This window comes from Danio rerio, chromosome 1 (assembly GCF_052040795.2).
Source record: "Danio rerio strain M-AB ecotype USA chromosome 1, GRCz13ab, whole genome shotgun sequence".
Lineage (NCBI taxonomy): Eukaryota > Metazoa > Chordata > Actinopteri > Cypriniformes > Danionidae > Danio > Danio rerio.
In genome coordinates, this window is record NC_141021.1 from 22108795 (window position 1) to 22132672 (window position 23878).

General features: G+C 34.6%; 2 protein-coding genes across 4 annotated transcripts in view; one reads left to right on the forward strand and one right to left on the reverse strand.

The window, feature by feature from the left end:
- ugt8 (UDP glycosyltransferase 8) overlaps positions 1-23878 on the reverse strand; it is a 170511-nt gene that overhangs the window by 86831 nt on the left and 59802 nt on the right. The window lies entirely within an intron of this gene.
- spock3 (SPARC (osteonectin), cwcv and kazal like domains proteoglycan 3) overlaps positions 1-23878 on the forward strand; it is a 69638-nt gene that overhangs the window by 2123 nt on the left and 43637 nt on the right. The window contains 1 exon segment of one of the 3 annotated variants that reach the window (NM_001327987.1): positions 23469-23477. Within the exon segment in view, the coding sequence (NP_001314916.1) occupies positions 23469-23477 (9 nt within the window). 3 annotated transcript variants of the gene reach the window in all.

Consider the following 23878-nt stretch of genomic DNA (forward strand, 5'->3'; position numbering starts at 1 on the left):
AGAAAGAAAATCCCAACCAATGCATTGTTCAACATTGCAGAATATACAGTATTGGCACACTTTTGTTTTACTGTGTATGGAAGAGCTTCTGTGCTCCTATTGGTCAACATCACAGATTTGATGAAACCCTTTGTAACCCTTTTGCATCATGAAGCATCCAATATGGTATCCCTTATACACTGATACATAAATCAAGATACCCCTATGAAACATCCGATAGTAGTTTATAGTAAATACTAGTGTTTTAACTGTATTTTAGTAAGTGTATTATATATTGGGGCTGTGCGATTTGGGGAAAATATCTAATTGTGATTTTTTTTTAAAGATATTTCAGTTTGATTTGCAATTTAATTTTTTAGTCAAGCTGCAGCTCAATAATCTGTAGCTTCTTACTGCTAAAATGCAGTGAGCGTTAATAAAAAAAGGAACTAAAACGATACTTAAACATTTAAATTTGTTTTTAAATATTCAAAAATGAAACACTGACTTTTCTCTAGAGTTAACAGTAAACACAAATTAAAATTACCTGTTTTTGTTTAGTGCCTATGACTTTAAAACTAAAATATTCCCTCATTACCGATGTCCTAGTTTTCTTTGATATCAATTTGTCTTTTAATGCTTCAGAAGATGCAGACGTTATCATCCTGCACTTGTCACTCATCCGCACTTTCCTGTTTGTTGTATTGTGGGCCTAGTTTGGTTGTGAAATTCTGAATGGGCAGAATGAAAGTGTGCTCACTCAATTGGCTAGTATAGGACTATCACACACAGATGGCAGTCACACATTTGCTCTGGGCGGGAATTAAATAATATATATATATATTATATTGCAGCCTCTTGCGTTCAGCTAATTGAAACATTTCAAATCGCGCTTGTGATTAAATTTTGATTATTTGCACAGCGCTAATATATAGTATTTTACAAAATTTTGTTAATAAATGCTATAGCATACTGTAGTATTAACTATACCGTAAACTGAAAAATTGTTATAAATACTGTAGTACTCTTTAGTTTTTACTACAGCAAACTGTACTGTAGTATAATATACAGCAGTAGAAACTGTCGTTGGGTCATTTGTTTATATTACTATAGTTGTTGTATTACCGTAACAGACTACTTCAAGTTTTTTTTTAATAGTATGATTAAAAAACATTGCAGTATTTACTATAAATTACTATAGTATTTGTTTATGTTGGTACTCATGGTCTTCATCCAGGTACTTAATGTGTTTTAAGAAGGCTTTGATGACCTATACAGTAAATCAAATGGATTGCACCAAAATTGGGTTAAAATTGTGTTGTTTCTTTGAATGTTGATTAAGATAAAAGCAATGTAGGCTCGTTCTGAAAACGTGGCCCTATATACATTTCTGGAGATCACAAATTATGTAGTCAAAAATACTTATGGCTGCATTTCGTCTTTAAAACGAATGCTATGGGGCAGTATGACACTGTTCCTTTTCACGCTTACCAGCTGACTGCTTTCCTCCTTTTGGATAGCTTTCCCACTGTAACTAGTTTGTCTACTTAGCTTGCTATGTATGTCGGTGGACTTGAGACACAGAGAGGAGCTGACTATGACGACAGAGTTTGAGAACGGTGAAGAACAGTTCCAGAAAGCAGGGTAAAAAAAAAAACAGAGGCTAAAAAATAATATAAACAAGTAAATAAGAGGGAGAAAATGTAGTAGAATCTTAAAACGTGGTAAAAATCAGGTGAGTGCTTTTCTTTTTTTGGATTGTTTTTTAAAACTGTCGATTGGGTTTAGAGAAGTGGATGGGCGGGTCAATCAGTGCTTTTAAAAACACTATTGGTTGGGTTTAGGGAAAGGGGAGGGTGGCTCAGTCACTCAGTCAGTCAGTCAGTCGACACTGGTGGATTTATGCAAGAAAAGCTGTTACGAATGACACTTGCAAGAGAAGGTTGAGATCTCAAAAAGCATAATACTAAATCTTCGATGTAATACTTTGACGTATTTGGTGGTCTCCAGAAATGTATATAGCGGTACGCTTTCTAAATGAGCCTGTATTGGATAAAAGAGCAATTCCATGCAAATGTCAACCTTGCCAGAAATAAATGTAATTTTCATCAAAATAGCGAAACCCTTTCCAAGTTTTTTGTGTAGTCTTGTAATTTACAGTACTTCAAAAATAATCAAATTTTTTTTAAACAATTACATTTTTAATTTACCAAAGTCACACAATTGCCAATTTCATGTCTTTCATATCCATGACGAAGAGGTGTCACATCCATAACAATCCAAAAATGTAAAATAAAATAAAATCAATCATTTTTGTTCTATATTAAACCAACTTATATTCTTTTGTTTAGCATTATTTCTTTTAAGCTGTGCAGATTAATTCACAGAATTTTTATAAAGTATGTTGTATACTGCAAACCCACATAGTTTTTTGGTCACATTTATAGCAAACGTTTACAAGTTTCCCTCATTTAAAATATAGAATATGTTTACAGCTTGACATTTTTCTGATTTCTTAACTCTGTGGTTAGTAGTTTTGGAAAAGATAAACAGAAGTTTCAATATAATGTCAACATATACTTTCTCTGTGAATTTATGTTTTAAGTTTTGGAATAAAGCTGGAATTGCTAAAAAAAAAACAAACAGAAAATATTAAAAATAAGAAGCACTATGTTAGACCAAGGTAATAATTTACTACTAAATCACTGGGACGACATGACAGAACAAAGTCGTTAAAAACCGAACAATACACAACAGTGCACATTTTCAAACCTGTACTCAATAACTGACAAACCTAAAGTGGCAGCTTTATGGAAGTCACGATAGCTTGTCTGAGAGTACATCAACATCCAATCAACAACAATCAAGATGTGTCGAGTTGCATAACAAGGTCCTTTATAAACCTGATGTTAATTGAGAGTGAGCACTCAGTATAATGATATCATCTGGACCAGAGGACTTCCATTTCCTCCTGTGTGTCTATTTGTGGTAATGTTGTTTATGTAAGGGATGTAGTTAAGACAGTCACATGGGTGGCGTGGTCTCCCACACAGGGCATGACAAATTAGAGCCGTTTCACTACCTGATCATTCTATCTGTCTCTCTCGTTCTCCAGCTGTATTCATACACTCTGATTTCAGCCAAAAATTCAAGTGTATTATTTTACTGGGAATGCCATTAAAATTAACACTTCGATTAACACCAATGACATCGAGTTTAGTAGCAGCACAAAATCAAGAACACCAGGCCTCACATGAGGTACTTAATTTAACAAATGATCATTGTGAAAAGAAAAAAAGGAAGAAAGCATGAAGCATTGATATTTTTCTACTGAGATTTGTAACAGTTGTTCCCATGATACTAATTTCAATCAGGCTATTTGAATTGCACTTGATGTACTAAATTCACTGAATGCAAAATGTTCCATCAGTAAAGTTTTATCTTGTTTAACAAACCATAAAATTGGCATATTTTTTTAGATTTTTATATGCCGTAATGATCTCTAAAAGCAGCGTTTTTGAAAGGTATGCATGCAATATTTTTACAGAGATGTCATAGATCTTAATGATTGTCACAAAAGTTTTGGTGATAGTACCACACAGTTATGATGTGACAGTATTAGATATTCATGGCATGATAATTGTTGATTATATTTTTATATTTATACAACAGTTCTGTTTGGTCTGGTTTCTGATAGGCTGATATTCTGCAATAACAGCACTCCTACAGCCTCCTCACCTTTCTGTATCACTCCGCCCGCATAGAGTTACAGCAGATCAATAGACTCATTACAGTTTGACAAATATTGCAGCTGTTGGACAACATAATGTACTTTTAAGGCTTTTTGGGTGAGAATGTAGTTGTTTAGATAGCAACTATGCAGTTTATTTATAAGGATAGTGCCTATTTTAAATATTTATAATTTTGGAGATACATCGTGTCGGCGGCCATTAGCCTGTCATTGAGCAGAGCAAAGACGGTTGATGTTGTCTATTCACAAAATGGTGACAGAGACCGCATAAGTCATACGAGGATAAAAACGAGTAATTTTTAACTACAGCTGATCAAATCATTATTAAACTGGTAAGTGACTTTCTAAATCAATCTCTCTCTTTTTTATGTTGTAGTGCTCTATTTATACCATAGTATTTGTAGTGTATTGAGTGTGAGATGGAACTGGTATATCAGGAATGTATGTATTTTGTGCTGGCCATCTGTTTGAATCTAATGAGTCTCCTGTTTTCATTACTGCAGACTAGTTCAGTATAGAGAAATAAAGAAATGCCTGCATGTGTTTAGCAAACACAACAGTAATCTGGTAGTGATTGCTATGCTTTGGCTTTTTCAGGGTTAATTATTGTGATATCCTGATTGCAACAGAGAAATACTGGGAAATGTCTCTAGACTAATGGCATTTTATGCTGTTCAGCCTTAAAATCTTAAAATGTGAGCAAAATCACCTGTTTTGTCATCAATTTAGATGTCATGCTAAAGAATCATTGAAATACTAGCTCTAAAGTGACGTTGGTGAATTAGTAACGGTTTCTGCTGTTATGACGTCAGCTGCAGATGTAAATGAATGGCGGAAGAAAGTAGTTCCTCATACAAAAGCATTTTTAAACTCTGTGTTTGATTTTCTTTTTTATATACATGATTATGTCATTGAACTGTTGTATCATCACTGGTGGGACACTAAGGCACACCCAACACACACCTCCCACCTGTGCAGATATACAGCCACACACACACACATATATGTAAATATATATACTGTATATATATATATATATATATATATATATATATATATATATATATGTGTGTGTGTGTGTGTGTGTGTGTGTGTGTGTGGAAATTTTTTATTTTTAATTGGCGTGCGTTATTAAATTCCATAACACTCTCACCAGTCCTTACTTCTTATTTGCGTCTAATATAATAACCCAGTTTTTCACTGGGGCATGAATGAAATGTTCATGAGTTAAAGTAAAACTGCCGAACTGCAGTTAAAGAGCACGATAAGAGTTTTGTGTTAACGCAGCATGTTAATGCCGATAATGTTCCACCATTATATATATATATATATATATATAATATATATAAATAATCATTAAGTCTTTAATGAAATGGAAAACACTATTTTTGAAGAATAAATTGACATATTTATGTAGATTGATGTTTTAGACAATATAATAGGTCACTAACTTATTAATTATTTAACTTTTTTAAACACACTTTTACTGAATTGTACTCTTAATACATCCTATGGTGTGACATTGCTTAATAGTATACACATAGCATGAGAGCAAATGAACTTCATCACTGAACACATATCTTCATATAGTGCTATTAATTTTATATGACATTATGAATACAATTTTTTTCTCCATGACTTGTTAGCTTTAAATAAATAGTGGTGTCACGGCAAAGGACAACAAAATTTAATTTTAGTGGTTCCGAAAAAAAGTTAAATATGTAAAACATTCTAACACAAAAACTTGGGGCTTCAATCACATAAGTTTGAATGGAGTCCTTAAACTAATTAAAGTTTTCCATAGAACTGTCCAGTTTAAAATTAGCATATAGTGTCAAATCAGAGGACATGGTTTTCAGTGACAAAATAGAAGATTTTCATTTACTAAAATAACCACTTGTAAAACTAGGCCTCATGTATTTATTATACAATTCTGTGATTTTCTTTTTAATTTATATATATATATTTAATTATTGAACTAAGCTTTAAACAATTACACAATAGAACAGTTTAGAGATTTGGCTTAAAAATATAAAAATATGTAATAATGCAGCAGTTTTAATAACAAGAAATCAATATGCTCGATATAATTATAACAATGTGATTCTAATACTAATTATAATCATATTTGTAATGTGAAAATCCAACGTCATGTCAACAGCCCATTTCATCCATGAGACAGGCCAAAAAAATAACAGAAATTGTGATTTAAAAAAGAAATAAAAGAGAGAACAATTCATAAGATTTTGAAGTCCATGACAACGATATTGTGAATACTTTGTATTTTTGAATGCCAAATCATTTTAAGAAAATAGCAGCATAATAAAGCCAACAAACAATAACAAAGTAATCAATGCATTCCACAATGCATGCTGGAAGCTTACAAAACCTTGATAAATACGCATCATTTATTGCCGTGTGCATTTATTTCTAAAAGTCAAAGTACTTCACATTTCCTAATCTGTAATTTAAAAAACCACCTATTTTGGATAAACGTAATTCCTTTTTTATTTTACAGTTCATGCACACATGCACACACTATTCTTACTGAAAACTCTGCTTCTTTTCGGCTTTGCAGTTAAAGACACATCAAAGATTACTTAGACTCTCTGTGTGACACTTCAGGCCATCAGTAAAGAGAAAGTGATTTATGCAGATTAGTTGTTCAGCAAACGCGGCTCAACATGATTTTCCCCCCGTAATCATCTGACCCTTACAGCAAAGCAATTACTGGAACACTCTGAGCCCTAAAATCACAGACCTCCAATCACAATTTGAGCTTCGAGACACAGCACATGTACTGGGAACACACAGCCTGTCAAGCTTTTGTTTGGTGAAGTGTGTGTATGTGTGTGTGTGTATGTGTGTGGCTGTGTGAGATTGACAGGCTGAAAATGGCCACCAGTGATCCTTCAGTGTCAAACATCCTCAGTCTTTCAAAGACTCGCACACACATGCACACACACTTGACTTCACTGTCAGCTGTGCTATAGTGACATTTTAACACTCTATCAGCTTCAGGCTAATACTGCCAGGGGAGGTAAAATGAGAGTACTTTTTCTAGACGAGTGTATGACTTTGTTACATTCAATCTAAGATTATGTGTGTTAACTCTGGGGTAAAGGAAAGAACATTACACTATATAGTGATGTTTCTATAGATGTTTCTGTATATTTTAATGAGTTAATCTAAAAATTAGGCATCAGAATGGGCAAGAAAAGGGATTTTATTTGATCAAATTTAAAAATGGTGTGGCTCTTGAGTAAAATGCTGATCATTTTCATACACATTTCATACATGACTGCCATTTGGGGGCAATAGTTGGATAATAATAGGAACTGATTTTAGGTTATTTTACATTAAGGTCTGCTTTTATAATTACCTGTTGTAATTAGATGTTTTAATGTCGCTTTGTATGTCAAATACTTAAAGGGCACATAGTTTACTCCTTTTACAAGCCCTTGGTGTCTTCAGAATGTGTCAGTGAAGTTTCAGCTCAAAATACCCATCAGATAATTTATTATAGCCTCCAGGATATGCTCTTTTTGGTGGCTGAACACAGTGTATCTGTCTTTAAAGCCTAGCTGTGGCTTTAAATGCAAATTTGCTGCTTCTTCCCACACACCGTTCCCATGTTTGCTTCTTTTCCGTTGCGTTAGATAAACAGCAGTCAGTGATAGAGACAGACACAGATAAAGCTGAAATACAGCTCGTAAGTCAAAAATACAGAGTACATTTATTTGATGTACTTGTGTTGGAGTTTATTCAAGCCTTTCTGAAATGATGAGTCACACACAAATGCCGTTTGCAGTACACGCACATTAGCATTTACTGACACCATGCGGCTTTGGTGATTATAATGGTTAATAATTACGTTGCAATTTTACTGTCTTTATTACAAACATGCTCTGTTTTAAAAATGTTGCAAACTTATAAAAGTCACAGAGTTGAAACATATTTTAATCCCAGTTTATGTGCAAAAAATGTTCCGTGGACATGTGTATACATGTTATTATAGAAACATGGCGCCGGTCATTCTATTCGATGGGCGGAGAAAAACACAGTCCTACAGTGTGTCCAGCCTGATCTCACGAGGAAACTTACATATTTTACGTTTTGTCAGTTTAGTGGCTAATTCGTTCAAATTCAGCTCAGTCATATGAAAATTTACGATTTTAATTATGAGGCGTGGCACCCAACCCAACCCCACACCTAACCCCAACCGTCATTGGGTGATGTGCAAATCGTACAAAACTGTACGAATTGTATTGTACAAATTCATACAAATTAGCTACTACAACAAAAAGTTACGAATTGCCGTTAGATTGCGTTGGTATGTCACGCTGCGGTGGGCATGTTTGGTACTTTTTTGTGTTGTTTTTGTGACAAGCTCTTCAGCAAAGACGTGATATACAGTATATATATATATTTTTTTTTTGTATAGAAAATATTTGGATTCAGGCATTTATATGCTACTATTTGTTTCTGTTGATTGGACTATTTTAGATCTTCACAATTAAGTTCCACATGAAATTAAAATTTGCTCTGTTTTATTTTGCTAGTGCGCATTAGCTATGTTTCCATCCAAAAATGTGAATTAACTATGCACAAAACTGGAATATCAGATGTGGGTATAAAGCAGCGTTTCCATTCAATGAGTCAAAGCGAACAAAATCATCACTTCCTGAATAACTGGTGCCAAATATCAACAGTAAAAGCGGAATTTACTGCGGTAGGAGAAGCTGCGTGAATATTTTCTTCATTTAATAAATGACTTGTCCCTTAGTAGGCATGAGTCACGAAGCACAGACGCTCTTGTTAACTACACTGGAGGTTATTAATAATATAATAGCATTACATTTCTCTATTGTTCCTGAACAATATTTTCAACCAATCATCTTTCTTGCATTTACAATCGCTCTCATTGGTTGGTGGTTATTGTTTCTCGCGCAGTGAGCAGAAAAGAAATCAAAGTGATGCGTATGCAGCAGTCACACATCGACACCTGTCCATCGGCAATAAGAGTCCCCGGCAACCCGGACCAATTATAAAGTCGCACCGTTATTTGCGTGTCATCACTCTATCTGCATTGCCTCACACAATAAACATTATATTTCTATATGATGTAAAAGTAGTCAAAACAAATGACAATAACACAGTGTTGCTTTTTCCTGTAACAGCACGGTGGGTAACAGTAAATCTAATTATTATTACTGATTGATTTATTTTCTTATTAATTTTAAATATGTAAACTTTTTTCTTCCTATTTTCTTTAAAAATTCCAATGTTCCTAAATCTCTCAATTTTTAATTTTTTAAACACAACTAAGATGAAAAAATAAACAAATTAAAACTAAATAATTATTAATATAATTCATTTCTTGTGGAAAACCTGATGCGGCCCAGGCCGACCCAGACCCTGCCTCCAGCGGCCGCTAGGTAAATTGAGTTTGAGACCCCTGTTTCACAGTGTGCTCAGCCTGCAGGTTTGTCCATTCATGCACACATTTTTATCATCACATGATCTCTTATATAAAAAAAAATATTCACATGACTGGAATTTGTTTTGTAAAATTATTTCCATCATAGTGTCGGCACATTTTTTTTAATCAAATAAAAAATTATCCTACTCAGTTATAAGCATAGGCCTTTTATGGGCATTTTCAGAATTTTCTAAATCCAAAATCTTGTTGTTTCCATCAACCGATTTCAAAGTAGGTGGATGGAAACGTAGTTATCATTAGGCTTAAGGTGAATGGAAGTCCTTCAGTTTGACGGTTCGAGTGAAATACATTCCTCTAGCCTTTTGTTTGCTGTGAGTGAAAGTTGAGTGCAAAATCTAAAAAATAAAACTCGCTCTCTACTCAATATTCCATTTCAGTTAGAAATACATGCTGAAGATCTAGCTCATGCAGACTTTGATATTACATTTAATCATTCAATTCACTCTTTTGTCCAAAGCAAAAGATGAGGACAACAGAGCAATCAAACCAACAAAAGAGCTTCAAGATGTAAGGGCTATGACAAGTCCTAGTTATTCTAAATCAGTACATAGAACAAGGTCATACAGATACAGTATCAAGGTCAAGTGTCTACAAGAAAAGTAAAAGACACATCATTTAGTCATTACTTGAAAATGGCTGAAGACTCGCTTGACAGCTCAGACAATAGAAGCAATCAAACCAACAAAAAGTCCCAGGTAGTTGAAAGCCGAACAACAGAGCAAGTTTTTAAATAAAAGTAGACAGAATAAAACTGATAGTTTTAGTGTATGAAATTCTGGTAAAATATAGTAATGAAAATCATTAAAATGGCACAAGTCTGCTGGGTTGAATTTGATCCATCAGTCTTTATGTAATCAAAATTTAATTCAGGCTGATTTAGGTGTTTACATCAATGCCAAATGATCTGGTTGCAAGTAAACAAATCTGAAATTGGAAAATTAAAGCCACAATTTCTGACCAAGTTTATCTATCAACATAACAGTTGACTGTGGTTTGAACGTCTGACCTTAAACATGGAAAGGAGTAGTTTACTTAAAAAATAACAATGTTGATAAATGTCATCATTTACTGACACTTTTATTAAACTTTGTTTGGTAACACTTTATTTTGATGGTCCATTTGAGTATTAGTAGACTGTCTGCTTAATATCTGTAGATATGCTCCTTCAACAGACATTAAATAAAAAAACTTTGCAAGTACATGTTAACTGACACTAACCCTAACCCCAACCTAACAGTCTACTTATAATCTAATAAGAAATAGTTGGCATGTAGATGCAGTGTAACTTAATTTCAACAAGCGGACCATCAAAATAAAGTGTGACCCTTTGTGTTATGAATGTGGAATACACTCTTTGCACATTTTCATACAATCTCAGGTCACAGTGGCCACATCTGCTGAGCACCAAAACGTACCTGAACATCTTGTTCCACTAAAAAATTATAATAAATATGTTTGTAACATTATGGTGACATGGCAACATTTAAAACCGAAATAGCAGGTTGAATTAAAAGCATTATAATTAGTAAATCGTTAATGATGTATTTTACAACAATAACAATTTAAGAAATCAGAATAAAAATCAACAAATATCTTTATTCGATAAAAAGTCATTAGCTGTCATTAACAGTTTCCATACAAAGATGTGAATTAAATTTATGTGCATAACCTGAATATCGCATATAAGACATGCGAATAAAGCAGCGTTTCCATACAATGATTCATAGAGAACAAAATAGTCACTTCCTGATTAACTGGGGTTAAATCATTGTTTTTGAAACTAAGGTGTGCAGTATGAATGTAATTTTATTATTGTTTTTATATATATGTAACTTAATTGATCTATTTTTTAGTTCACTCTCAGAAATAAAGGTACAAGAGCGGTCACTGAGTTGGTACCTTTTCAAAAGTTACACATTTGTACTTGAATGGTCCATATTGGTAACTCAAAAGAAGGTCCCACTTTATATTAAGTGGCCTTAACTAATATGTACCTACACAAGAATTAATAGTTTGTACAATGTACTTATTGTGTAAATACATGTATTTACTGTGTACTTATGCATGATTAAATACATGTATGTAATTATATCTGTAATTAACTTTTGAAATTACATTTGTAAAGACACTGTTGACCATCCCTTACACCTTAACCCACCCTTAAACCTACCCATACCACCAAACCTGTCCATAACCCAACCTCTATCCCAACTCAAAAGCACCACGTGTTCTCAAATACATTATAAACACAGTTAGTACATTGCATTTTGATGTAAGTACATAGTAGTTAAGGACACTTAATATAAAGTGGGACCCAAAAGAATATATTAGTACCTACAAGTTTTAAAAGGGAGCACTTTTGTACTTTTTAGGTACTAATACTGTATGTACCCTTGAATATTAATATGGACCTTTTAGGCACAAATTTGTACCTTTTGAAAAGGTACCACCCCAATGACACCTCGCATACTTTTACTTTTGAGAGTGCATGAAAAGCTCTGCTATGACATGAATTTCCCTTTGGGATTAATAAAGTCTAACAAACAAACAATAATAAATGACTTGCGCCTCAGAATGTGACACACAATGAATGCGTGGTGGCGTTTGAAGGCGTCAGACACATAGCACAGACGCTCTTGACAATTCTGGAGGTAATTACTAATATAACACTAATACTGCCATTTTAGAATGACCAAAACAACATTTTCGATGTTTTACAGTGTGCTCAGCCTGCTTGTTTGTCCAATCATACAAATTTTTAACATCACATGACCTATTTTAATACGCATACTGGAATTCCATCGTAGTTTATGTGCATTTTCTTATCAAATAAAACATTTATCCTACTCAGTTGTGCTCATATGTTTTTTATCCGCATTTTCAAAATGAATGCACATCTTGGCATTTCCATCAACTGTTTTTTTATGCGCATATCCAAAATATGCATAAAAATAGGTGAATGGAAATGCAGCTATTGAAGAGCATACTGTACAGTTTACAATACGCAGAGTCACAAATAATCATGGTTCAATGGTGTGGGGAATATTGTGTTTCAAAAGAGTGATCTTGAAAATCAAAATGGTTGAAAATCACTGCACATGAAACTTCTGTTTGTTCAGATGAAGAATTGTTGATCAATTTTGATTAGTGCAATAAAAATGTCCCCTTTGGATATCACTATTAGACCCCCACAAAGATATTACCATTTTTATAGATAAACAAAACCACTGAAACTGATACTATACTTTACTGTACCAGGCCACTAGAGCCACTGCCCCTCTGCCCTCATTGGCTGAGGTGCCCCTCTCAGGTGACCCCCCCCCCCACACACACACACACCACCACCACCACTGTTCAATTTGCCATCACTGCCCACCCTTCCTTTTTTTTAACTTTGCAAACATCCAGCCCACCCCCAACCCCCCTCTCTACACTTTGCTATCATCACCCTCCCTGCTCTTCACTTTGCCACCCCCCCCCCCCCCCCCCCACTACACTATACTCTACTATATTATACAATACTATACTGTACTGTACTGTACTAATATGAAGGTCAAATGACTGCATTTGAAATTTGGACAGATATGCATTGTTCTTGCATTTAGTTGAGCTCCTCAGTTTGAACTCTTATTTGGATTCTATACTGCCATAAGGGGAGATCATGTCGAAGAATATAGATTATCTAGAGATAAATGATTTATACTCTGTACTCTGAATTGTATCTCCCTCTGCCTGTCTTTCATCCTTACAGCTTTGTCTGTGTGTCCATCGCTCTGTTCTCTAATTCACCCTCTCTTCTTTGTCCTCTTAACGGAATGGAGGTTGGCAGTCTGCTCCAGGCCTTGAGCTAATGGAGAGGGAGATAGAGAGAGAGAGAGATGGAGAGAGAGAAAGAGAGAGAAAAGAAAAATGTTGCCATGTTTATGAAAATAGCCCTTAGGAGGACAGTCCACATGAACACAAACACAGGCTGGCCAGTGTTAATATACCATATATCCATATAAAATGTAAGTCAGCTGATATGAATCCCGATATTAACCAAACCTATTTTTGACACACAAATCAAAGTTGCTGTGTAACATGACATTCACAGACTTGGTATGTAATCATCAGAATATATTTGATATGGAAGTTTATATATGTTATTTTTTACAGAAGTGGTTTTCTGCTGCTGTAGCTCATCAGCTTCAAGGTTTGATGTGTTGTGTGTTCAGATATGCTTTTTTTTGCAGTCATTGATGTTAACAAGTGGCTATTAGGGTTCCTCATTAACATCTTGCCTATAGAATTGCCTCTTGCAAGTTCAGATCAGATTTTTTTGCATAGCTGTTTAATTGTTGTTTCAAATGCAGCTAATATCAGATTTCCAATGTGAACTGATCATGATCGTAAACTGATCCACATGCTCAAAAGAACAACTACACAGCATAAACCTTCTAAATGTGTACACTATATTTAATAAGATTATTACAAATAACAGCTATGTAATTTAATTAACTATTAATAGTTGTTCTGCAAGTACTAACATTTATTTTAATGTCTGAAACCTAAAATAAATGTTATGTGATCGAAAACACTGATAAGTTTTGAACTATGACTTTCGTTGGCTCAGAATCAGCTCTTGTGGAGAAAAGCAGATTAGAATTTAGGAGCTGATCATGGATTGCACTATATGATCTAATCACACCATCATGATCGTCCACTCAAGAGAAAACCTAGACTGACCACACTGGTGTGGTATAACTAATCAGCAGGTTATAAAGAGCGATAGCTGCGGAGGAGAAGGATGTTTGCAGTATGTTTCTGTGCATATTAATAATGGAGTTCAATAGAGAATTATAAAAAAGTTGCATGAAATTGGACATAACATCACAATGTGGAACCCATTGCAAATCATTTGACCTTTATTGGATTTAATACCACAAATGATTATGGCACAAATCAGAACTGGAAACATCAGAATGCAGATTGTGCTGTTCACACTGCCATGACAAAAACATGAGTCATGTAAACAATTATTTAGGCTACATTTGCCTCTTGTGTACATAACTGTTTTGCATTATTTTTACTATTCTCTATGAACCCCAGCAATGGTTGTGCCTGAAATTACCAGTAGATCAGTAGTTTTTGAAATGCTCAGATTAGATCGTCTGGCGCCATAAACCAGAGTCACTTAAATCCCATTTCTTCGCCATTCGGATGACAAGATCATCTTTACCACATTTACATGCCTAAGTGTGCTAAGAGCTCTAGTGGGTCCTTACTCCCTTGTTGAAACCACTCCTTTAGTAGTTTTACCGCAATTATATAAACATTTAGAGTCAGAATTATTAGCCCTCCTGTATATTTTGTCCCCAATTTCTGTTTAATGGATATTTCAACACGTTTCTAAACATAATAGTTCTAATAACTAATTTCTAAAACAGATTTCTTTTATTTTTGCCATGATGACAGTAAATAATATTTAACTAGATATTTTTCAAGAAACTAGTATACAGCTTAAAGTGTCATTTCAAGGCTTAACTAGGTTAATTTGGTTAACTAGACAAGTTATAGTAATAAAGCAAGTCACTGCATAACAATAGTTTGTTCTATAGATAATCAGAAAAACATTTTGCTTAAGGGGCTCATAATAAAAATAAAACTGCTTTTATTCTAGCTGAAATGAAACAAATGAGACTTAAATATATATATATATATATATATATATATATATATATATATATATATATATATATATATAGGAAATAAATATATAGGAAATACTGTAAAAAATGTCTTTCTTTCTTAACTGTTGCCCCAACTTTTTGAACATAGACATAAAAATAGCATGTTCAGCTTAAATGAATGTCAATATTCAATGCTTCTGTGCAAAGATTTAAGCTTGGTTACATTTTAACAACAATAGACATCAGATTAAAGTGAAAAAAAAGGTAAAGAAAACAAGTTGCGTGCCTTTATCATTATAAAAAGATAAAAAGTATAAAATAATATAATACATAAAATTTGTATTTTGCAAAACATGTTCTAGCCTAAAATTGACAAAAAATCGAAGCTAAATATCTGAACAAAATATATTCCAAATTTAAAGTTGATATCTCAAAATATTACCTTTTCAGTAAGAATTTGTATGGCCCCTTTACTAAACATGACCACTAATCACTTTTATTCAGGAACATTTCATTCATGCCCCCATGACAAACAGGTATTTGATGCGAGCATTGTGTAAGGACTGGTGGACGAGTGCTCTTTTAATGGAATTTGACACCGCACGTTGAATGGAAAGAAACATCTCCACATTTTGCGACACTGGTTTCACTGTGGTTTCACACATCTAATCACTGTTTACATGGTAGTCTAGACTCTTAATCAGAATATGGTCTTAATCATATTAAAATCAGAGCATTGGTGTCCAAGTACGTACTCCATTGAAAGTGCCAGATGATGTTGCAAGCTTTCAGACACAGTGCAATCCTTGAGGGCTGATTCCATGAGCCCTCAAATGTCTCATTAAGTTTGACATGTTTCCCCCTTACACACAACTTTTGTAAAGCGTCTGCTTTACGATGCTGTGTCAGAATCCTTGTAAAATACTCTTTAGAATGCTTAGTTTAAGCAAGTTTGATAAACATGATCATGCGTGTTAATCTGAAGAGAGTCGCTTTCGCTCACCGAATGCGCTGTACTGCGTGCGTTGCGTGCGTCCGTTCCCTAAGCAACAAGAACAAATGCCTGACATCGCCTGTCCGTATTCCTCAAAGTTGTTTAGAATTAAAGATTCTAACGTTTAGAGATGGTGTGACAACGCATACCTATGTGTGCCTTTGATGCACCCCTTGATGCTTCTTACGTCCTTGTCACAGCACCAGTGGCACTGATAAAACAAGTTGTCTTCCTTTATCTTTTCCTTTATCTTTTTGAAAATCAAAGCTAATTATCTGAGCAAAATATATTCCAAATTTAAAGTTGAAATCTCAAAAAATGTCCACAGTACCAAACACGACCACCAGATGACATTCAGTTAACATTGATGACCATACAAGCTGGCCCCCTGTCTTTTGAGGAATATTAACTGTATTTTTTTTATACTTTTGACAATATTTGTAAAGTAAACATACAATTCTAAAAGTAGTATGGGCATTTTGGCAGTATTTGATTGAATTCAGCCTCTAAAAAACATCTAAAAACAAAATTTTACATGTGGATTGCTGTAGCAAAGTAATGCTTTACAACCTTGTGTACATCCTTGTGGCCAATTAATAAATAACTGTTGCTCAAATACTTGAAATAGAGGGCTGATAATTTTGACTTCTAATGTATATATCTTTTTGCTAGCCACTTTTTAGACCTCTGTCAGTCCACTATTTGAAATAGTGCTTGACTAAAGTTTAAAGCTGCAATTTCAAATGAGCTTCAGCTGAGCATTGATCACAGTCTGCAGTCCCAATGGGAGTTGCTTTATCAAATCTGTTTTCATTTGCATAAATCTTTGCCAACAGTGGCTGTCACTCATCTTGCTGGAAATCGTCACCTCTCATTAAAAATGAATGACTTCAGGCCACGTTGTCACTGTAAATCTCTGTCAGCTGAATGCCCCTGAAGAGATTGCTTTTATCACTCATATCATTTAGCATCTGGTGTGAGCTTGGCATGAAATACAGTAATACTGCTCGGATTGTATGTAGCTTCTGCTGGATCTTTATGGTTGCATGTGCCTGTTTGTGGTGCCCTTGTGGAAGCGTTTGTGGTTAAAGACTGTAAAGAGAGCGAGAGGGGGAGAGAGTTATAAAGAATGAATGATGTCAGAAGGGTGAGACGCTTCCGGCACTTTCTGCATGAGAGAACAGCCGCCTTGCTGTCATGCTGGCCGCACACACACACACACACACACACACACACACACACACACACACACACACACACAGCACTGCTCCTCAGTATGCTAAATGCGCGTGGTGATGATAAGAATGGGATTTAGCCGTACACACTGTCCACTGTCATCGGTTTAACGCTGAACTTCTCTTAGCTTTAGTATTAACAGATTATCGTTTCTTCATTGGTTATTCATTCAACATATGCTTGAAAGCCTTCTAATAATACCCAAGGAAATCCCTTTGTATGCTGCCGAATGCCCTTAAAGTGATTACAGGGGAAATAATCATGATTTACAGTGCTCAGACTATGCTAATCTGTTTGTGTATGTGTGTTTGTGTATGTGGGAACTATGATTCATTCATTTATTTTCTTGTCGGCTTAGTCCCTTTATTAATCCGGGGTCGCCACAGCGGAATGAACCGCCAACTTATCCAGCAAGTTTTTACGCAGCGGATGCCCTTCCAGCCCTTTCCCATCTCAATCCATACACACTCATTCACTACGGACAATTTAGCCTGTACTGCATGTCTTTGGACTGTGGGGGAAACCGGAGTACCCGGAGGAAACCCACGCGCATGCAGGGAGAACATGCAAACTCCACACAGAAACGCCAACTGAGCCAAGGTTCGAACCAGCGACTCAGCGACCTTCTTGCTGTGAGGCGACAGCACTACCTACTGCGCCACTGCCTCGCCCCGGGAACTATGATGATACAGTAAATTTACATGTATATTAAACTATGATCGGCATTGTGCAATGGAGTTATGGACTATACTTAATCCATAAGCAATTTAGTTTTAGCAAAGGTAGGATCAGATGCTGGGTTACAGGTACAGAAGGAGATATCACAACTTTAATAAGCTGAGAAGCTTCTTTCAACATCTTCAAGTTCCAGCGTCTAATTGCTTATTAAAATGTGACACTTTACCTTATATTTTTCAGGAATCGTGACATTAAGGCATTTCTTTCTAAGAGAACCACTTAAGGAAAAATGATTCTCATATATTTAAGTGTGAACTTCATTGCAGTGGTTTTGGATTACCATTGCAAATACATGAATATATATATATATATACTTATTATTACTCTCATTTTCTCTCAGTGTACGGTCGAGAGCAGCACACATGCGTTTTAATTCTGTGGCTAATTTAAATGTTAAAATATATGTTCGTAAGTGCTCTATTTTTACTAAAGTTCTATATTTGTAAATATTCAAGGGTTGTTTGATTATAATCAGTTTTATACCACTTTTATTTTGTTGTACATACGCTTATTCAAGGCTTACACATTATGCTGGTGGTGTAAATATGCTAATTTTGCTAATATTCAATTCAAATCGTCACATTTAATAGATTTTCCTCATATGCTTATTAAGATTTGCATAAAAACTATGCACAATAGTACAGTTGTACTGCTAGTTGAATTGAGCTTGTTAAAGTAAATGTGAATATGTACATACTTTTCCCTTCTTTGTTGTAGTTTTACAAAAAAAAAAAGAAGAACAATTGACAGTACAGTCACTTAAGTTACCCAAACTGCTTTCTGCTGTTCTCATGCTATTGAGACAATACAGTTGGTTAGGACAGAATAATAATTATTATGTCTATTATTTGTAGTATTTTCATAGCGATTTAAACTACCCCTTTAATATGTACAACAAGAAACACAAAGCTAGTTTTGACTGCATTTACTCTGTTGAAGAATGAATGAGTGTGTATCTAACGTTCAGCCATACACACAACAACAATAGATATATTTCAGCTGCTGTGTGATGGATAAATGTGCTGATTTGCATGATCACTGGTGACAGTTAATTCTTGAAATATAAACGTCATGTCTGTTGTCTTAAGATGCTTCAATTATGTCAGGTTTCCACTTTTTTCCTTGTACTTGAATGTTAAAACTAAAATGACCTCGACAATTTGAGTTTGAGATGCCTGCTCTAGGGACACCAGAGACTTTACATCTTTTAAAACAAAAATAATTTTCTTTAAAATATTGTTAAAATATACTTTGAAATGAATCATTAATTTTGCTGGCAGCTAGCTCTCTGCAACTCTCACATGGTAGCCCACTGAAGCTAAGCAGGGCTGCGCCCCCGGTCAGTACCTGGATGGGAGACCACATGGGAAAGCTAGGTTGCTGCTGGAAGTGGTGTTAGTGAGGCCAGCAGGGGGTGCCCAATCTGCGGTCTGTGTGGGTCCAAATCCCCCAGTATAGTGACGGAGACTCTATACTGCTCAGTGAGCGCCGACTTTCAGATGAGACGTTAAACCGAGGCCCTGACTCTCTGTGGTCATTAAAAATCCCAGTATGTCCTTCGAAAAAGAGTAGGGGTTTAACCCCGGCATCCTGGCCAAATCTGCCCACTGGTCTCTGTCCATCATGGCCTCCTGAGCCCTTCCCATATCATAATTGACTTCATCACTCTGTCTCCTCACCACCAATCAGCTGGTGTGTGGTGTGTGGTATGTGGTCTGGCACAAAATGGCTGCTGTCGTGTCATCAAGGTGGATGCTGCACACTGGTGGTGGATAAGGAGATTCTCCCCTATGTGTAATGCGCTTTAAGTGCCCAGAAAAGCGCTATATAAATGTAAGAAATTAATATTCTTATTAATAAAATGTAATGTAATTTATTTGTACTTCGGTGTCATGTTTTCAAATACGTATTTAGAGTACTGTATGCACAAATATTTGAGTTTCAGAATTTCAGTTTGAATAATGCGTAATCTGAGTGTTGCCTGTGTAGTCAGGGCAGTAGCAGTACAGTACAGTAGCTGTCAGGTGTTATGAGGGCATCTCAGGTATCATCTCAGAGCTGTCATCTTTAATGGTACTCATAATGTTTTGTGTCCTGGTCTGCTGTTCACATCGTCTAGACTTCGTAAACCCTCTCCAGTGATTTCAAAGCAGATTTACTAGCAGTTTACTATGGTTTGGAGGCTAATGCTCTCCTTGATTGTGAGAGATGTGAAGCAGCAGACAATGGAGGAGTACAGATTACTCTCAATATACAAGCTGGAGAAGGGCTCGATGGCTTAATGGAGCATGCAGCAAATGCGCACTTGCACACACAGACACACACATACAACATCACATATATTCACCAGAAGGGAATGAAAAACTTTAACCAGACCAGGGTAGAAAAGAGAAACATGAAAGGTGCAAACAGTCCAAAGGCTTTTAAAATAGTATTATATTTAATAAATATTTTGTTGGTAAAGTTGGTATATGGTTGCCATCTGAACATTACTGTACTTCACCCAGAAATAAAGAAGCTGCAATCATTTACTCACCCTCCACTTCCAAACCTAAAATAAGTTTGTTTTTATTCTGTCAATTTGAAGACATTTCTGATTAAAATAGGCTTTTTAAAAATACTGTATTACTTTATATACTTTAGTACTTTTAGTACCAAATAAATTAACACTAATAAAAATTAACATCTTTTTAACACTGGAACTCTGGTGGTAGTCATATGACTTTTTAAATTGAGCAATTTTAATAATTTAATTAAAATAAAACAAATATAAAATAACTATAGTACCTTGACATATCATAAATATAAATCATATTTTTATATTAGAAATATTATATATATATTAAATATAACATAGTTATTTTATTAAATGACTTTCTTGAATAGCCATAACTAGGCATGGGACGATGGTTTCAAGGTTTAATGCAGTTTTGGAAAGTCAAGGTTTTAAAACTAAAGCAAATTTTTCTGTTACACCGTTCCTAATATAAATGTAATGTTTTTTTTTTTTCAATGTTTTTTTATGTGTTGTAAATAAATAATTTTTTTAAATAAGTCAATGATTTATTTTAATTATTTAGCCTGACATGTTTACTGTTCCAAATATTGTAAATGTTTTATAAAATAAAATATATTGTGTTCAGTGGAGTAAAAAAGTCGTAGTTGTTTTTTTTGCTTAGACTCAGAAGATCCAAATAACTTATTTTATAGCAGTAATCACAATACCGTGCTCAGCCATAACGGTCAAGTGACCACAAGCATTTCAGCTTCAAGGGCTGCACAATGTAAAAAAATCTGATATTGCGATATTTTATTTTTCTGCAGTAAATATTGCTATATGGGATAATGTCATAATATAACTTGAATAACACTATTTGATGGTTTTCTATAGAGTCTAACAGTATTCAGATACTGAAACTGAACAATTACAGTGCAAAAAAAATTCTTACTTTGCTTTGTCTCATTTATAGTCCAAATATCTCAAATGTCTTAGCAGGTGGGGCAAGTAAAATAATCTTGTTTTTGCAATTTATATATTTAGACTAGAAACAAGACAAAAATTCTAAGTAAGAAAAACCTTTTTTTTTTTGCTTAAGTCAGAAAAATTCTGTATAAATACAGCAATTAAATACAATTCTGTAGCCCCTGGTCAAACATAATTCAGACAATATATAGTTTCAGCATCGATTTAGAAATGTGATCATTTGTATTAGTCACGGATATGCAATGTTGAGTTTGTATTACAATTCATCATTTGAATGTGTTTTTGATGCCTGTTATTGTGACCTTAATGACCTTAAAAGCATTCAGGCTTAAGAAATTGTACCATTTGTGACTTTAACAATGATTAATTGTACTTAATATTTTTATCATTTAGTCACTGTACTTGAATACCATTTCTTTTTTTCAATTGTATTTTTTTTCTTGATTGTAATTATAGATTGTTATGCATGAAAATCCTCGCAACACATGCAAATACAGAAATGCACTGCAAATAGCACAGACCACATCGCAATGCTAGATTTTTCCAATATCGTCGAGTCCTAATTCAAACTGAACATTGCATTTCTTGCGATGTTACTATTGAGGATGCACATATTGTGATATCGATGCTGAAACGATATGTAGTGCAGCCCTATCAGCTTCTGCTTTCTTTATTTGTGTTTTTGGAATTGGATGGAAATGCATTTGCCAAATAAACTCTTGCATATCAATTACAACCACATGACCCATGGTTTACTGTTGGTTACTAGGTTACCAATACTACAGCCAGCCACTCAAACAACCTGATGGAAATGCACTTAGCTCACTTTTTTTTTTTTTAGCAAATTTAGAATTTATTTGCCTTACAAAAGGATGGAAACCCAGCTAATGACAATATTGAGATATAGATTAATCATTAATTGATTATTATACAGTAGATTATAGCCTACCCATATAAATCTTTATAAATTACATGTCTTATCCACTGGTATATGTAACTTTATTTATTATTAATACAATAAAAGTAAATATAATTTTTTTTTTTTAAAATAAAGGCATAAAAGTTTCCCATGCAGGAAAAAAAGACAGAAAGCGAGAGGGATAAAAACACAATTTGTCAACCCCAAAAAACTGCATTTGGATTGAAAAATACCTTATAGAACTTTTTTAAAGAATTCACGAAGTATTTACTTATTCAAAACATCCCTGAATCAGTATGTGATTTCGGATGCAGCCAAAGTGTTTCTTTCCCTTCTGTTCCAAGTATGTGATACTGTATGTGTTTTTTACAAGCTGAACCTGTTAAAAAGCAGTTGACCCTTTATTTCACACGTTCATGCTATCATATGGCTTTCATGTTCTATTTCTATCCTGCTCTCCCTCACATCATATAAAAAAAGTATTAGATTATTAGAATAATCTGTCCAAAAAGAAAGACAGACAGTGAAAATCTGCACAGAATCGAGCGATCAAGGGTAAACTGAGTTGAAACGGTGTTTAGCAGCAGAAAAAAGGAAGAGAACAATGACTGTTTCCACATGGTAAGACAGGGAGAGATACAGTTCTTTGTGAGCAGCAAAGAAGGGAGAGAATGTTATGAATGACCAACGGAGACACTGTAATGGATTTCATGTGGCGTTGTTTATCCCAAGATGCATTTGCATGCATACCACACATGCAAACACACACTTAGAGGAAGAAAGCGGGAGAGAAATAGCAATCATCAGAAATGTTTAATTGCAAGAGGAACCAACTGTTGTTGTGTCACATCCATATCTATGTGTGTGTGCGTGTGTGTGTGTGTGTGCGTGTGTGTGTGTGTGTATGTGACCATATGGTACTGTCAGTCTTCAGTGGACCTTTGATGGAAACTGACATATAAACTGTCATAATTAATTAAGCATGAAGACAAGTGCAGAGCAATTACTGCATATGACAAACAACAAACAGTCCAGTATAAAATGGCCTAATGCCAAGCTATACATATGAATTTCTTCATTATTTCTGTGTTTAGGGCACATTAAGCGGTCTGTTGTGTTTTTGTTGAAGTGATGTGTGTTTAATGTTCTGTCTAATGTTTATTTGTTTTCTCCTCAATGCTTCCTCTACAATCAGGAGGTGGAGGTTTGTATGATTGTGCCTTTGTTTTTTGGAACAGTCTTGCTAATGTGCCTGTTTGTTTGCAGGGGAATTTTTCAATGCTTGTTATTTGTCCCTTAGGCTGCCGTAGTTGCATGTAGTGCTGTGCAGTATGACAATAAATACCATATGGACTAAATAAAAAAAAAAGTGTTTTTACATATTATCTTATTTCTTGGTGTTGCAAAATACATTGTTAACTGCAATACTTCTTTGTAGTTTATCAGTGCAATATTACACGCACATACAGGGGAAGCAGATAGAAACGTGAATAACAGCATGGTGAGAAAGTTGCAATCGTAAAAGTATAATGTTTCCTTTTAGCTATATTTCATGTTGGGCCTAAAATCATTAGCTTTATATTTTTTACCATTTTATTTTAATTT